The sequence below is a fragment of the Bombus pyrosoma genome, linkage group LG14 (assembly GCF_014825855.1).
Source record: "Bombus pyrosoma isolate SC7728 linkage group LG14, ASM1482585v1, whole genome shotgun sequence".
Classification (NCBI taxonomy): domain Eukaryota; kingdom Metazoa; phylum Arthropoda; class Insecta; order Hymenoptera; family Apidae; genus Bombus; species Bombus pyrosoma.
This window is the reverse complement of record NC_057783.1, coordinates 4,076,911-4,093,921: the sequence shown is the minus strand read 5'-3', so window position 1 is coordinate 4,093,921 and position 17,011 is coordinate 4,076,911. Positions and strand designations below refer to the sequence as shown.

The following is a 17,011-nucleotide window of genomic DNA, read 5'->3' as shown; positions in this document are numbered from 1 at the left end:
TGGACACGCAACGGCGAGATACTGACGCCAAACGCATCGGAACACTCCTACGTATTTCAAATTCGTCATGAATTTTTTATTTCATACGTGACTAGTTTGCTTATGCGATCTTTCGTGCAGTACAGGCATTTAATTTCTTATAGCATTTACGTACTAATTAATTAGGTTGAAATATATTCAGTTTCGTATCGTGTAGTTAACAACGAAAAAGTTGATACTATAGAACGTAGAAACCAATAAAAAAATGCCGTTACGTTCTTCGAATTGTGTTTCCATCGTATTTTTCTGTCGTTAACGAGTTTCCTCAGTTTGAAGAAAAAATAAAGTAACAGCTATCGGTACGCGTGATTTTTCGCCTCAATTGTTTGTTCGATAGGAGCGCGAAGTGAAATTTTAACACTCCAACAGCGAGCAACGTGGAAATTGTGTTATACATTCCACATACTGTGTTAATTGGAAGCTATTTGGAAGTTAACAAACAAAAATATTTTCTTCCCCTCCGCTTATTTTGATTCCTTTATGTATCGCGTCAAAAGACTTCTAACGATATACCTATACGAGATGTAAATTTGTCCGCGATTCTGTACACAATAATAACGTAATATGAAAATCACTCGCAGCTGGAGGTTAAACCTGCTGCGTTCTTTTATCCTATTTTTTTTTATTTTTTATCCCTTATTTATTTTTATTTTATTATTATCTTTCATCGTTTGTCCTATTAAGATGAAAAGTCCGCAACAGCTTCAATTAACATAATTTTTGCTTGCTTAAATTTCGCATATTCTATATTTTAAGCGACAATGGCCTTGGAGAAGCAACCAACCAAGCAATACCAATTAAAGTTAAGTTATTCTCCACTTAATTGTATTTATATTTGTACTACATTCTTTTGTCGTTGACAAACTTCAAGAATCGACAGAATCTAATTTTTCATGTTCGTAGAAACTTCGACAAGAGCGTGTAGAATATTCCCCCGTTTCCAAGAAAGTTTCATTTATTCTTTTAAGGATAACTCATTTTTTTTTTTTTTGTTTTTTTTTTTAATATATTACACAACAGTACTCCGTTTATACGAACCTGTCCGAGAACAAGCCGGTTCATATAACCAGGTCGTTGGTGTAACAGGAGTCCACCTATTTCTCTCCACTATCTACGATTTTTTGTTCACTTAGTAGAAGTTCATGTTCATCATCACAAGAGAATTCCACGAAACATTTGCTTTTAAATACATAATAATGTTGCAAACCTGTATCGCGTAACTCGTGCCCTTACTGCTTACATCCTCGTGCAAGTCGCATAAGTTGACTCTCGACGATAGTTCAACTAATAATAGGCGAGCTAAAGCTCCGTTAATCGAGCAATAGTAAAATTTCGCTCATGTAAGTAGAATACATAAAAATGCGGAGTTGCATTGTGTAAAGTAGCCACGTAACGGTATTAGTTACTTCAACACCCTTTAAACCACACCCGGGTGGAAAATGCGCCGCTACTCGGCGTTCATCAGCCTGTTTTGTTGAATTGTTGAAGAAGCTCGGCAATTATTGCAATATCCATAGCCCACACTTATTCACCGAAGCAGCGATCTTTCAAACTAACGTTGAAACACCTCGCTGATTCCCTTTAATAACGAAATCCCAATTTATTTTTGCCAGAGCCGCCAAAACTGAAATAAATCGCGTATACTACTGTGGCGGCACTCGACCACGGAACTTTCTAACGGCTTCAAAAGCGCTATACCTTCAAAGCGTAAGGCCGACATGCCTAATGCACCATCGATATCCTTACGGTTCTTTCGCCGAATATTCGAAAGATTGCATACGCGGCAATCGTCGCGGACATCTAATAAACGCGTGCGTAATGGGAACATCGAGGGGCAACAAAGAAAAAAATCCTAACGGATTTGATTTCGAACCAAAGATTCATTCTGCCCCCAACTGCGAAGTGCGAAAGGTTAAACGCTATTAGAGATACGTGATTATAACTCTTGATAGTTAATCGTTAATCGTTGATCGTAAATTGTCTGTTGACTGTTGTTTGTTGATAGTTTAATAAACTTTTTTGTTGAGCATCAAGAGTATTTCTTGTGAGCACCTTCGTCAACAACCACCTCACTACGAACTAAATAATTACCAATCCTGTTGAAAGGAAAGAAAGTCGTAGCAGTGTTATCATGGACGGAACTGAAAAATTTCGTTCATGCTTCGTCACTATCGATGAGCGAATAATTATTACGCTATCTAAAGCAATGTAATTGTTGTACAGCGTATAAATCATCTATACAAATTGTACGCGTGTTTGATAAGAAAAATTCACGTTTCACCAAACAATGCTGTTCGGATGCAATTTGAAGAGCAGCATGAGCTGCTTATAATAGAAAGTGTTAAAGGTCAATTAATTCGCTTGTTCTCTTCTGTTCTATTTTTAATAAGAATACTGCAAAGGACAAAGGATATTCTCCAACTGGATCTTGCCGGTTGTCCAGAGTCCCGATCGAGAATCTGCCAACTGCGGCGCTCGTAAAAACGGCCAACACATAAAACGAATGGCGAGAAGGAAATCTTCTATGTTCCGGCTGAGCACGCGTGCTCTTCATTCGCTGACTGTCGTCAATACGATCTTGATGGCCCGGAAACCAACTGGTCGATGGACATTCCTCGTTTTAAAGAACGTGTAGGGCGGCCATTTACGACCGAAACTAGACGCATCGATAGCCGATCGATTTTTACAAGACACGAACCCGCGTGCTTCGAGCTTTTACCTCGAATAAAAAAATATTTTATCTCTCGGAGAATAACTATCATTCTAACGTGACGTGATATTAAAAGACGATATTTTGCTGATAAAGTTTGTATGTCCGGTGCTATCGGTACATCCTCGTTGTATTGAAATATTTAAAAGATCATAAAAGAAAAAGGGATACAAACGTAAGGAAAAATCACCTGATTCGTATATTTAGATATAGCAATAACGAATAGAAAAATCTTGTTTCATTAAAATTCCCTTAACACGTTGACTGCCACGACAGCAAAGTTCCCGGTAGGACCGCGTCATTCGTATTCGAGTGACGCTTATTTGACTACTTGCGGAGGATCGTCGTACGTATTTGAAAAGATATTGCAGAGGAAATAATAAAACTATTGAATCGTTATAAAAGTAATACGAAAATGGTTTATTAAAAAAATTATTTAAAATGTAAAACTTTGAAGCACTCTATACATAGCTGAGGTTGGTCAACACAATTTCGACAATAAGTTATTGTTTTCTTTAAATTCTCTGGTGTCTTTGTCCGGTCCATTCGACGTCTTTTATTTGCATAACATAGTTTGCATCTAATGCGCGTCTAATGCTTCTTCCGGAATCATTTTTATATTATGGCTAGAATTTCTTGTATTTTCAAACAACCCTAATAATTTTGCAGCTAATAATTCTCTAAATATTCTAATATTTATATCCTTCCTTGTTGCAATTTTGTAAACCGTCGAACCGTTTACAACAGAAATTACCAAAAGGAGTTGAATGCCAAGTTTTCTGTACCATTTGATTCCTTTTCTAATTGCGATGGCATAAGAAACCTTGGATTATCCAAGAGTTCCTTCTCCTTATGATATTTGGAAGGAAAGTTTTCAAACTCTTGACGTTATCTTAACGGAAAATTTCTTCCACAATTTTTCATCTTAGAATCTCCATGCAAGTTACCGGTTGGAAATTTGCATCGATAGTTGCAGGTGGAAGAACTCGATCCGCGTAAGATACACAGAGATCTATAGATATATATGTATATAGGGTGTATTAAAAATTCGTAGTCATGCTGCCAGCTTGCCAGCTTAACAGTTGGAACGATAAAACGAACGAGAAGAGCAGCATCTCGTATCACTGTACCAGCATCAAAGGAGAATTAAGGAAAAGCCAGGTTGACGAATTAGAGAATTTCCACGAGAGGACAGTTTCCTTCGATTTCTACTTCGATTAACGCCGATCTACCAAAACTATTGCGGACGCAACGACCAGATTTCTATTCTCGCCAACTCGTATCTCCACGATACGAATTGAATTGCAGTAAAAATACAATGCAACGGAAACTGGCCACGACACTTGCTGCGTCGCTTCTCGTCGAATTTCGATTTTTACACGAATTCGGGGTGAAACTATTTGCAAAGGGCTGCCAGGAACGTTTTAACGGTGGTTAAATCCAGTACAACGCATTATTTTCTATGGAAATTCTATAGAAACTTGCGACACAATGCGTTCTTTCGTCGACACGAGCGATTTTTCTGTGGAAAATCGAATAATTTTTCGTTAAATTTTAGGTCGAGGGAGAAGATCGTTCTCGCCTATCGCCAAAGTACGCGTTGCGAAAAATATGAAAATTAATCGAAACGTTAAGGACACGCGTATCCGATATTTTTCATGAATTTTCTCATGCGATCGGATAATTATGTCACTGCTTGATTATGCCGATAGATTTTAACGTTAAGTTACTTACTTTTAACGACACGGTTGTAGGCTTAACAGCTTACGATAATTTTTTTTTTTTTTTTTTTCTTTTTTACTACGAACTCGATGCACTTGTTTGAGAAAACACGAACAGAATGTATTATTCAGCCTGTATAGGTAACTGTAAGGCCTGTGTCTACGCATTTTAATTTTACTTTCCACTTTATTACGTTTGAAATTGTCAAACCATTATTCTTCTCGATTTATCTTGCTTGCTTTCGTGAAAAATAGTATTAAAAGGGGTTGTGAAAAATTATAGTGGGAGGGATTGCTTATGAAAGGAGCAAGATTAAGAATGGATAGTCGAGGAGCTTGTGTATTATTTAAAAACAGATGGTTAATGACTGGACCGAGACAAACAACGCGGCGTTGTAAAACAAGCCCTTGAAGAGAAAGAAAAATGAATGGCCTTATGAAATACAAATGAATATGGTAACAACCGGCTGTTAGCGCATCCTCTTGTTACAAAGCTTCTAATCCTGAAATCTTAAACGAACAATTCGATACGTGGCAGGTTCGTGAACAGAATAACGTTAAACATGCGACAAATGGTGGAATCGTTTAGAGGACAACAATTTTCACACTAATTACGCGATTATACAATTAATTCCGTATCTATTTTACTGTAATTCCGTATTTTATTTACTCTTGACAGTAAGATACAAGAATTAATTAACAGAAATCGAATAACTAGTGAACAGACATTGCTCTATAATCGATGGATAGGTCATCTAATCATTGCATTAACAATGCATTTGTTATTATTATTATTGAAACATTTCGATGGTGTAGAACGTCCGACGAATGTAATTTACCGATTTTCTCGCTAATGCCAGAGAGGGAATGCTCTGATATGAACTTGAGGAATCACAGTTCTGCTTAATTAACGATACGAGTGCGGTCAGAACATTTGCACAGAAAAGATTCAATCCTTTCGTATTGCATCTACAAGCTCAAGCAAGGGATACAACGGACGCAAGTCGGGGCTTCAATTAGAACGATATCATCTATTGAGTATGAAAATTTAACCGGTTCGTAGAAGTCCAAACATTATCACCACATAACGGTGAATAGGAGGGAAAAATTTCGCTATAACTCCTTCTCGTACTGCTGTGCGATCTTTGTTTGTCACGCGACATTATTACTGTCCTTATCCAACAGTAGTGTCAATCCTTGTCTGTCATACACGATACATGTCTGTCCTTGTTGCACAATTGCACGACAATTCCCTTCGACCAAGCAACTGCCACCATCTACCGTAAACGCTCCAAGTTTCAATTCCCCCTCTCTTCCACAGATGGCAAAACATGGCTTGTCCAACATAAGTTTAAGGACACAGAGCCCAATTTTTGTTCTCGGATATACCACGTTTTACCATCTATGAGGTAGTGAAGGAACTGAAACTTGGAACGTTTACAGATAGATGACAAAACGTGGCATGTCCGAAGACAAAAAATTGGGCTACGCGTCCTGAAACGTGTTTTGGACAAGCCGTGTTCAATGATTCAAAAATTTTGCAATATTTTTTCGTAATTACTAGTCCAACTTATTTAACTAATGTTATAAGCGTGTAATATAATATTCTTATAGATTCATTTACAATAATTTATTATTTATTATAATTATCTTTTTAGTAAGAATGGTGAAATACATTCAACTAGGCAATATATAATAATTCGCTTAAAAATAACGTATAAAAGTGCTTAATACAAATATACAGACAATACTTAAATAATGTTTGATTGAAAATTTATTTATAATTTCGTTGATTCTTTAAACGAGTCTTTTCATCTTTCTTCAGCTTTGATCGAAGGTGAAATCACGTTACGCTGGTGTCTTCACCTTTTTGCATTTGAAAAAATTTTTCTATTTATTGATTATTATTAAAGTAATATTTTAATCCTCGTATTGTCTAATCAATTCTTGCATTCATAAACTACCAGCATCTGTATATCACAAGATATTCGTACATATTAAAAACAATTTATATCGTAATAAGTCAAGAATACATATATTATAAGATATAACGCATTATACTATATCCCATTTACTCCATCTACTATCATTTACATTGTCTAACTTGCAAATACATACATATGTATACATATATGGATTTTGTTAATAGTCATCTGTATTAATTAACTTACCTGTATTAAAAATAATCTCTGAAATTAGCCGACATGACCAATGGCTACTTTCTACTTATAAATCAACAGTACAAAGAATCGATAACGCCCGGATGGACGTGATTCATTTACATAGTCACAAAATAAGAGTATTTCGCTTTGATTGTAATTAATTATGCCTTCTCGAGGCGAAGATATACTGAAAGGCTTTCAGGTGTATCCTTTTTCTCGTTTAACAAAATTATGTACCTGTTGCAAACGAATCGCGTATAAACGTGACAATTTATAGGTTAAAGTCAACTATGATAAAATTAACCTTACCTATTCTGATATTAATTTGCACACAGTATTACGTTCCTTAACTGTTATTTATTACAGAAATTGGATGAATTTGCGAGATGCTGATAATGGTAAAATATTATGGCAAGGTAACGAAGATTTGTAAGTAGATCATAACCTATACGATTTCTGATAACGTTACAATGATAAGATCTTCGTATTAACAATAGAATTGATTGTATAAAGGTCTGTACCTGAGGTCGAACATGAAGCAAGAGTACCTAAAAGAATTCTAAAGTGCCGTGCAATATCACGAGAAATTAATTTTAGTTCTGCAGAACCAATGGAAAGGTTTAGGTTAGAACAAAAAGTGTTGTTTAAAGGTAGATGCTTAGAGGAATGGTTCTTTGAATTTGGATTTGTTATACCTAACAGTACTAATACGTGGCAAAGTTTGATTCAAGCTGCTCCAGAAAGTCAAATGATGCCTGCTAACATCTTAAAGTAAGTATAATGTTACTATTATAATTTTCTGTTTCGACATCGTTCATTTATAATTGGTCCTTTCTTATCCATATCCAGTGGGAATGTTGTGATAGAGACAAAATTTTTCGACGATGATCTATTAGTCTCTACCAGTAAGGTTCGCCTTTTTTACGTCTAAATGTTCTATTCTACTTTAATGATATGACATGGGTCCAACTAATGTGTTTCGACGTGCACACATGAGATGGAGTACTGAAAATGATAATAATCTTAAACAAAGTTCATATTGAACATTTTACTTCATGCACCTACTGTGATATGCACTGTGCTAAATATATTTTCTCACATTTTCATGAGTAAAACAAATGGCACTATATTTCAGTTTTATATAAGCTAAAAAAGTGTTACTATAGTAATACTTGAGATGTGCACTTTTAAGGCACAATACACCTTTATTTAAGTATAAATGTATGTAGCAGATTTTGTACATATTGTAATACACTACACTGTTCTAATAAAAAGATGTATAAAAGCTTTGTGTCTTCGATCTAATCTCAGTACATTCTAATCTTCTACTCTTATTCCTTTACATAAGATAATAATCGTAACTAAATATTTCGTAAACGCAAAACGCTTTCAAAATAATCTTTTACGATTAATACTGAAAGATCGATGATAATATACGATCGTGCGGATATCGATCTCTCACAAAATTGTTAATGATGACATGGGGAAAACTAGATATACCGTTTTTCTAGTGTACATTCATGCTATTGATTCGTGGTGTATAAGCAATACATTTTTGAGGCTTCACTACCCCTCTTGAGGGAGTTCATGTTGAATATACTCTGTCCCCTACCCTATCTACGTCGTACAGGTGTAAGGAAAAAAAAGAGGAAAAGAGAAAAGAAATAGCAGAGTTGCGGAGTCGCTGTGGTACCCACACGAACTTCTCAACCTGGTAGTGATTCAATTACCATTAGTCTATCTTTCATTCGGTGTAACGTCTGTCTCGTCCATTCTGTGTTTGATTAATTAAACAACGGAAGCTAAATATTGCAATGGATTTAAAGGAAGAAAACGAAAGTGCAAACGAAAATAGTAGGCAACTATTTTTGGTGGGTGCACCGCGTGATCCTTTAGTATCCACTGGAGCGATCGTCGCTTCCGCTGGAGCACCAGACGAGATCAACCCCGGAGGAGATCTACAGTCGACTGCTCTGGCTGGTCTGATAGGCGCTCAATCTTCCTCAGTTTGCTTTCCTACAAAATTCTGTAAGTGCACCCTGCCACCCCAGACCTGATTTAATTAACTGCCACTCTCTACCTGTCGACTCGTAAGTTGGGGCAGTCCTCAATTAAATTATTGCTAAATGCATTAAGCGAATCGGCAGCCCTTGTTTTAAATAGAGTTAGTGGTAATCAGTTTAACAGTTATGAATCATTTTACGCCATTCAACATGATTAAGTGCAATGAGGAAGCAGCGTGTGAATCCCCGAATCAATTCATTAATTTCCGTAATGTTTTGCACCGACTGTACTTCGGTTGAAGATGAAACAATTACATTAAATCCGCGATATTATACGCTTAATTTCACGCAAAGTTTATCAAGTACAGTAATGTTGAGAAAAACGATAAACTTTTGTAGCGTATGACTTTTCACCAAGTCCGGGAAGCGAGGATAGACAATCAACTGGAGTTGGAAAAAGGAAACAGCGGAGATACCGCACCACATTTACAAACTTTCAATTAGAAGAATTAGAAAGAGCGTTTCAGAAGACACATTATCCTGATGTATTTTTTAGAGAAGAGCTTGCTCTACGTATCCAATTGACAGAAGCAAGGGTACAGGTATATAATAGCCATGTATTCTATTGCATCAGAAAATGCAATTGATGATAATTATTAATCAGATTCAACAATTTGCTTATGCCATATAGGTATGGTTTCAAAACAGAAGAGCAAAGTGGCGAAAACAAGAAAAACAATGTAAAGTAACCACTCACTTGACCTCGCATATGCCACCTTCTGAATGTCAAGAAGTACAACAACAACAGCAACAGCAGCCACAATCAGATCATTTGTTACTGGAACCACCGTTGGGTAGCCCACCACCTATATATCTTGGCATGGAATGGGCAGGATTTTCACCATATAGTAACACAGCCACTACATCACCTCTTGTGGTTAATAGTATGAATAAGCCATTAGAATCAGAGGCAGATGACAATCCTTTGCTGGATCCAGAACTGTTACAACTAAAAACTCCACGTTCCTAATAGTACCAATCCAAATCTATGCTGTAGTGGAACTGATTAATAACATTCCTTATATTATGTAACGTTTTTAAAGAGCAAAGTGTCTGATGCAAACAATTCTTTGCAATGTCACTTAAATCTCACCATGTATCGTGCAATATATGGCCATCAAAAGTGTCATGTACGTTACTACCAGTTTTAACTGGTATGTTATAATTTCAAGATGAGGGACCAGAGACTTATTATAAGAAACGATATAAAAATTAAAATTCAAATATGCTTGGAATATTGTTACATAATTTTGTAAAAATATATAGATTTGTTCTTCATATGGATTCAATGAATCTCAAAACGAGTAGTAATAATTGTACGTTATATCAAAATCAAAAATTAAATTTTTATTCTTGGGAAACCAATGAAATTGTTCCAGCATAAAATAGTAATCATCTTTATTCCGTGCACATATATTATAAGTCATTGAATAAACTAAGTTATTAATCAATTGGTTTAGGAGCAAGAAAGCAATTCAGGATGCTTTTTTTGATCTTTTAAATCTTAGATTTGGTTTGAGCATTATCACTCGAAAAAGTATCGTTCATTTCTATAAAGATGTATCCGATCAGATAAAATTTCGAATAATCAATCGTTTTACTAAACCATTAGTAAAAATTATTGTATTATAGACGATCACAAAGCACCCTGAATGAAATAAATTAATGATTGTGTCAAGTGGTACAATAAAATCATGCGACGTACGAATACTCATCTGCATTATTTGGCGTACGTTCGATATATTGCTTATCTATAAGAGCTTCAATACATTTTTTGATCATGCTGATTGATGGTGCAAATGTAACCTTAGATTGACTTAGTACCTGGAATCGTATTAGTACGTTCAGTTACATCCTGTTTAGATAACTCCCATGTATCATGTCAAAATAAAACTCACCTCTTGCACGAGTTGATTGTGTCTCAAAACCTTACGACTCTTCATAATACGAACTATAGCTGCTTGCAGGTACAATTTTCTGTCATCGTCGACGCTACGATGTGTAGTTTCGACATCGTGACACTCGTTCGGCACATCCCGTTGCAATGTACCAGTTATACGGAATTTCGTTCTTTTATTATAATAATCGAAATTGAGCGTCAAAGTCGTATCTTCTTCTAATTCTCCATCCGTCGATTTTTTCAAAATTTTACAATCAACCAAACTGGTCGCATGTTTAACTAATTGATCGTGCGATAAGTGTAATGATGCAGCGGCTTCTCTGCACTGTATCGAATCACAATGCTCGAAAAGAAGCAGCAGTGCCATTTGGTACGTTTGTACAGTTACCAAATAAGGTTTCTTTAAGTAATTGAACTTGAGTTCGCCTTGACAAAGGTGATGTAACCAAGTGAGTTTTCGCCCGTTAAATTGCGCGTGATAAAAAGTTTCGAATGCCTGTATAGACTTTTCTAATTGCTGAGGAATATCGAATGGTCCTGAAGATGGTGGTAAACCCAATGGCCAAGCTCCTGCTTGTAACACATATACGACAAAACCGATACCTAATTGATTTTCTCTATCTCCTTCTCGTAAGCTCGTTGTAAACTTAGCATTTAAGTCAGCTGAAACTGACATATCGGTGAACATTCGATGTAATTTATTCGTAAATTCATAACCGCAAGCTTGTTTTAAACGATCAATCATTGATTCTTCCGCATCCATCGATTGCGATTGTTGGTGTATTAATCTCTTCGCTAACATTCGTGCGTAAAACTTCTGAAAAACATCCTTATCATCAATGTATTTGAACACGGTAATACAGTGTGCTAGTTTTTCTTCAACTTCTCCTTCCGATGCCGCCTTCGCAGATTTTTTTAACAGAGAATCGCAATATTTAGCGAACTAAATTTAAATATTACAAATTAAAAAAATTAAACAAATTGCGTTGAAATACCACTACTTAAAGTACTTACTAGCTCAGGTGCTCTGGCTGGTTGCCGTGGAGCAGGCCTATGATTCACGACAACCGAACATGCTTTATCGAGGGCAGTTACGAAAGCTTGATCGCCTCTGAACACATCCTTAATCAATTCCGAATATTTACGATGCACATCCAACATGATCTCCACGAATTGCGTGTGTATCTACATTATGCAGTTATCAAATAATAAAACAATTCATAGAAAATAAAATTACATTTAGTATTGTCATATTTCTTACATTTTCTCCTTGTAAAGAGCTAATTGCTTGTAATCCTTGCTGAGTAATGTGTTCAGTAAATTTTTGTACAAGTGCCGTCAGACCTGAAGGTAATGGCCTTAACAATGGATACAAAAGGCTCAAATCTCTTCTACGTTCATACTCTATCATCCTTTTTCCTTCCCAATGAAACCACGCTACATGCGTGGCTATCATTTTTCCTTCACAGCATTGTCTCACCTACGATATAGTACTGTCAAACGATCGATCGCTTTAATTTAACGTGCATTATATTTAATACATAAAAATATACTTTAGGCACAGAGCTTGCATGAAGAAATTTATGGGCACGAAGTTCCTCCTGCATGAGACGCCATGTCACTCTTTCCATGTAATGAGTTACGTCTGATTGTTGAAGCAATTCGACCGCTTCTCTCATATAAAATTCTCCACTAGCCTCAAGAAAAGGTGTTTCAAAAATTTCTTGGTACATCTAAAGCAAGACACATTGTATAAAAAGTTTCGCAAGAAGCATATATTACACTACAGAAAACTAAATAGCATAATAGAAATCCTTACATCCAATTGTCCCTTCATTTTATATTCCTCAACCCGAACAAAACTCTGTATCACACCACAAATAACTTCTGTACTTGCTGTGGGAGATGTACCAACTCTATCCGCATGAATGTTTTCTAACAATAGAGAGACAAGCTGTTTTCTTAAGGGCATAATCATTCTTGTTTTCCAAATATCTAAACCTAACTCTCCTATTTCCATTTGTTCTTGGCAATCAACAACCGTAGCGGAAGACATGCCATAAATCAGTTCTGCCTCCGAAAGTTTCTGTTTTTTAATATGTTGTTGATTCAAATATAAGTACAAGCAATGCAAGTAATTAATGCCCTGTGAATATTCTGTCCAGGCTTGATGATATGCCTGTAGTAAACTAGATTCACCTTGGGCACGAACTTTTGCTAACAATTGGAAGACATGATTGTCTAGAAATCTTTTTGTTTCACAATACAATTGATCAGCAAGTGGTTCTGGATATGCCACACATAATGAATACACATCACTGAAACAAAATATACAAAACATATGCACAATGTCAAAATATATAACTACTTTAATACTCTGAAAATAACCAGAAGATATCATAAAGTACCTGAATCTATCATACCATGTTGCACGTGGAACATAAGATAATGTTATTACACACTTTACAGTCTCTTGTAATGCTTCCCATGTTTGAGTAAAATCAACTCGTTTAGGCTTTAGTGACATTCTTTTACACAATCAACAAAATACCAAAGACTTATAACACCAAAGAATTAATTATATAAATTCTATAATATAATTATCAAACCTCTAAACCTACAAAAAAATAATATATTGATTATAATCTCTTAGGTAATAACAGAAAAAAGATAAGAAGAAATTTGTACTAATTAAATATATGTTAAAAGTCACGGAATTAAAGAATATTAAAGCCAAACACTTAAAATATATTCCAAGAATAATCTTTTAACTATATACAAAGACTGAAACTACAAGGCTTAGTCCAAGTGTTTTGTATATCAGTGGTTTAAAAATAACATAAAAGTAAAATACATCGCGAGTGCACTTTTATTTCATGGTCGTCTGAAATTTTTTTCATTCAATCGTATTTGACGCAACGCATACGACCAGCAAATTATTTCTTGTAACACTTTTCTAGAAGAAGTAGATCGACTTAATCAGCACTCAAAATAGCGCCTGTACGTTTGTATCAAAAGATATGAACCGTTCGTAAATTATCGTCAAATGCGGACTAAGAACGATCATTTTGTGTTGCAATTGTATCGTATTAGACTTTATTATGGTTAAATTCAAATGATATGTTTAATTGATCATCGAACTATAATGAACTATAAAATACACGTGTAAACGCATGTTACAAGTTACAGCTGACTGGTTGTATCCAGATGGTTTTGATCGAAACCACTAACCAAAAACTTGTAGGAAGAGTGATCTGTATTCGTCGGAATACAACTGCCAATTGATATTAACTCCTATCAAGATAAATTCTATGAAAATTCTTCTTTTCGTTAATTCGAAAATCATTCCCAGTTGCAAAATTCATGGCATTTACAATGACTCGTCTTGATCGAACACATTTTCTCTCTCTTTCTCTTTCTCTTTCGCCCTCGTTCGTTTTCCACCTCTGGTTTTAACTCTGGCTATCACTTTTATAAAACGTTTATTTAAAAAAGGACTTTGAACCCACAAAAAATATAAACTTTCTTCTTTACAATAGACAACGAATCAAATGCGAAACATTAAACGGCTTCGAATTTCTCAATAACATTGCAGAGCCATGTTTTCCCCTTTTATCTTGACTTCCTGAGATCTTGGAGGGGATGATGGAATATACTATCTAGAGGCTCTACTCTTAATCTCAATAGAGGATAATGTATTCCTCTATTGAGATTGCTCTTATGTTATATATGTATTGCTATTATATTGCTCTTATGTAAATAAAAAATTTATGCAATATATTACATTTTATTTACTTAGGATCATTATTCCCGTTATGAAAACATCTCCTAAGCATGTTTAATATCCCTCGATACAATTCAAAAATTATATAAAAGATTAATGGATTTTAGAGAATCAAAAACTCAAAATGATACTGATTTTCCCGCATATTTTTTGAAAATATGTATGTAATATCAAGAAATTCTATTAAATATAATATGAGTCTAAATACGAATATTATATGTTATTAGTGATCATTAAACAAAGTGAGCTATGTAAATTTATGTTTATGACTTATAACGAAAAAGAAAATCGAAGTTCTATGCATTATATGTTTCGTGACATAAGTTGCGCTTCGAATATAGACCTTCAAGGTACATTTTGGAGTAATATCGCATTTAATTGTTGGTGAATTCTTCGGAACCTTCTAAAAATGGTAATTTTTCGTATATTAAATTCTTGGTACATCTCTTCGACTTTTTAAAATGTTGGTTACTGTCATACTCTAATATTTTAAAATAATATACAGTAAAAAAGAGGTTATGTTGCTGTCAAATACGTTAATGACATTGCAGGTTTTATAAACTATGCTAAAGCCATATAACTATGTTATAAATGAAATTTTATTTTATTAATTATTTAAAAATTTGAATTAATTGAAATGAATTATAAAATAAGATAAATTTACCTATCACAATTTTACTTGTTTGTGATTCTTTTCAGAGTATTTTAGCTTATAATGGTGGAGCTATCATAGCAATGAAAGGCAAGAATTGTGTAGCAATAGCTGCTGATCGCAGATTTGGTATTCAAGCACAGACCATAACATGTGATTTTCAAAAGATCTTTGAAATGGGATCTCACTTATATCTTAGCCTTCCTGGTCTGGCCACCGATACTCAAACTGTAATGGAAAAGTTAAGATTTAGATTAAATCTTTATGAGTTGAAGGAAAATAGAAAGATACATCCTAAAACATTTGCATCAATGGTATCAAATTTATTATACGAGAGAAGATTTGGACCTTATTTTGTAGAGCCCGTCATTGCTGGATTAAGTCCTGTTACTTATGAACCATTTATTTGTAATGTGGATTTGATAGGATGTATAAGTCCATCAAATGATTTTGTGGTTGGCGGAACATGTAGTGAGCAACTATATGGAATGTGTGAATCACTTTTTGAGCCAGATATGGAGCCAGATGATCTTTTTGAAACAATCAGTCAAGCATTGGTAAATGCATGTGACAGAGATGCAATATCTGGTTGGGGTGCTATTGTTTATATAATGTAGGTTATTTTAATCTCTATGTTTTTCTTCCTTTCTTTTTTATTTTAAGATACTAAGACATCAATTAATCTTTAATTACAGAGAAAAAGATAAAGTTACAACCAGGACTATTAAGACACGAATGGATTAAAATACTTTTGAATACATGTTTGTATTGTATACCAATATAAAATCTTTTATTAAGAAGTACATATGTTGTTTAAATAAATTAATCATTTTCAATAAACAAAACGTAAAATCTGAATTTTGTTATTTCTTATTTTACGCATTTATAATTATTTGTTTTATCCACATGGGTAACAGTTTCTATACGTGTACGTCACCATATTTTCTTTTAAATAAATGAGGTTATGTTCTGGATCGGTCAGTACCTCAGCTTGATACACGGAATATTAATATTTTAATTTTGCTTCTGTTTATAAAAATATGTAAAAAAGAATTACAATGGCTGTTAGCAGATTGTGTGCAGCATTTCGACAAATAACAATAAAGGGAGAAAGTATGTAAAGTACATGATTTTTATACACAATTTTATATTGCAGAGAAGATAACCTAATACAAAACATAACTATGGATTATTTTAGGTAATATTATCGCGAGATATTACTCTTCCCATGTGTTAAAAGGATGCAATAATACGTTGCATTTTTCTAATTTTTCTAAAAGTGCATTAATTGTGACTCCTTCAAACGTGCATATTAGATTTATACCAAAAACACTTGATATAGATTTTAGAAATCCAGATAGTACTACTAAGAAAAGTATATATGAAATACCATTATCAAGATATATACCATCAATGGAAGAACCTTTAATAAAACAGCCTATTAAGCAGGATTTACCATTAACAAATAAATCTTTTGAACTTCCTACAACAGAAAATATTTTAGAAAAATTAGCCGTACGTTTAATAGTAATTAGAAGAAAAAAGATGAAGAAACACAAAAGAAGGAAACTACGTAAAAGAATGAAGTTTGTGTGGGCAAAGATAAGAGCAAATCGTAATATAGCAAAGGAAAAAGTATTTCAAGCAGAATTAATTGCAAAAATTAAAGAAGCCCACATGTTCAATCCTAAAAAATATGTTGAAGGAAGACTTGCAATTTTGGATAAAGAAATATTACCAAAAACATTTAAAGGTGAAATATTGCCTGAAGACATGATTAGGAAATTCATACAAGAAAAAGTAGAAAAACAAATGAGAAAACGTAATAGACCACGTTTAACACTTGATTGAATATATATATTGGACACATAATTGTCTATCACTATAGGAATAAATAATGTACTTTGATTCTTCACACTATGTAGATATGCAAAATAAATGTTTAATGTTTAAAAATCGAAGAGTGTATTATTTTTTGGG

At 34.2% G+C, this 17,011-nt stretch overlaps 5 protein-coding genes and 1 long non-coding RNA gene across 7 annotated transcripts; 4 read left to right on the top strand and 2 right to left on the bottom strand.

The window, feature by feature from the left end:
* Positions 1-6,085: 6,085 nt before the first annotated feature.
* Positions 6,086-6,783, bottom strand: LOC122574803. Its single transcript, XR_006319194.1, has 2 exons — positions 6,642-6,783; positions 6,086-6,440 (listed from the first exon to the last, which is right to left on the bottom strand). It is a non-coding gene; the product is annotated as an uncharacterized LOC122574803 (long non-coding RNA).
* LOC122574801 (retinal rod rhodopsin-sensitive cGMP 3',5'-cyclic phosphodiesterase subunit delta) lies at positions 6,696-7,919 on the top strand. Its single transcript, XM_043742843.1, has 4 exons — positions 6,696-6,836; positions 6,999-7,061; positions 7,146-7,403; positions 7,482-7,919. The coding sequence occupies exons 1-4, from the start codon at positions 6,796-6,798 to the stop codon at positions 7,561-7,563; spliced, it is 444 nt and encodes a 147-aa protein (XP_043598778.1). The 5' UTR covers positions 6,696-6,795; the 3' UTR covers positions 7,564-7,919.
* Positions 7,920-8,072: 153 nt separating this feature from the next.
* Positions 8,073-9,934, top strand: LOC122574797 (homeobox protein ARX-like). Its single transcript, XM_043742837.1, has 3 exons — positions 8,073-8,660; positions 9,035-9,237; positions 9,327-9,934. The coding sequence occupies exons 1-3, from the start codon at positions 8,447-8,449 to the stop codon at positions 9,663-9,665; spliced, it is 756 nt and encodes a 251-aa protein (XP_043598772.1). The 5' UTR covers positions 8,073-8,446; the 3' UTR covers positions 9,666-9,934.
* Positions 9,935-10,076: 142 nt separating this feature from the next.
* LOC122574793 (cullin-2) lies at positions 10,077-14,236 on the bottom strand. 2 transcript variants are annotated; one of them, XM_043742824.1, is made up of 8 exons: positions 13,827-14,236; positions 13,004-13,212; positions 12,415-12,913; positions 12,149-12,328; positions 11,857-12,075; positions 11,610-11,780; positions 10,594-11,538; positions 10,077-10,519 (listed from the first exon to the last, which is right to left on the bottom strand). In XM_043742824.1, exons 2-8 carry the CDS (start codon positions 13,120-13,122, stop codon positions 10,388-10,390), a joined length of 2,265 nt encoding a protein of 754 aa, XP_043598759.1. In that variant the 5' UTR covers positions 13,123-13,212; positions 13,827-14,236; the 3' UTR covers positions 10,077-10,387. The 2 variants fall into 2 exon arrangements, with proteins under 2 accessions (XP_043598759.1, XP_043598760.1); XM_043742825.1 differs by having other exon boundaries at positions 13,019-13,212.
* Positions 14,237-14,636: 400 nt separating this feature from the next.
* On the top strand, positions 14,637-15,889 carry LOC122574799 (proteasome subunit beta type-3). The gene is made up of 3 exons (XM_043742839.1): positions 14,637-14,791; positions 15,079-15,644; positions 15,727-15,889. Exons 1-3 carry the CDS (start codon positions 14,789-14,791, stop codon positions 15,773-15,775), a joined length of 618 nt encoding a protein of 205 aa, XP_043598774.1. The 5' UTR covers positions 14,637-14,788; the 3' UTR covers positions 15,776-15,889.
* Positions 15,890-15,943: 54 nt separating this feature from the next.
* LOC122574798 lies at positions 15,944-16,992 on the top strand. Its single transcript, XM_043742838.1, has 2 exons — positions 15,944-16,144; positions 16,230-16,992. The coding sequence occupies exons 1-2, from the start codon at positions 16,090-16,092 to the stop codon at positions 16,880-16,882; spliced, it is 708 nt and encodes a 235-aa protein (XP_043598773.1). The 5' UTR covers positions 15,944-16,089; the 3' UTR covers positions 16,883-16,992.
* Positions 16,993-17,011: the final 19 nt, after the last annotated feature.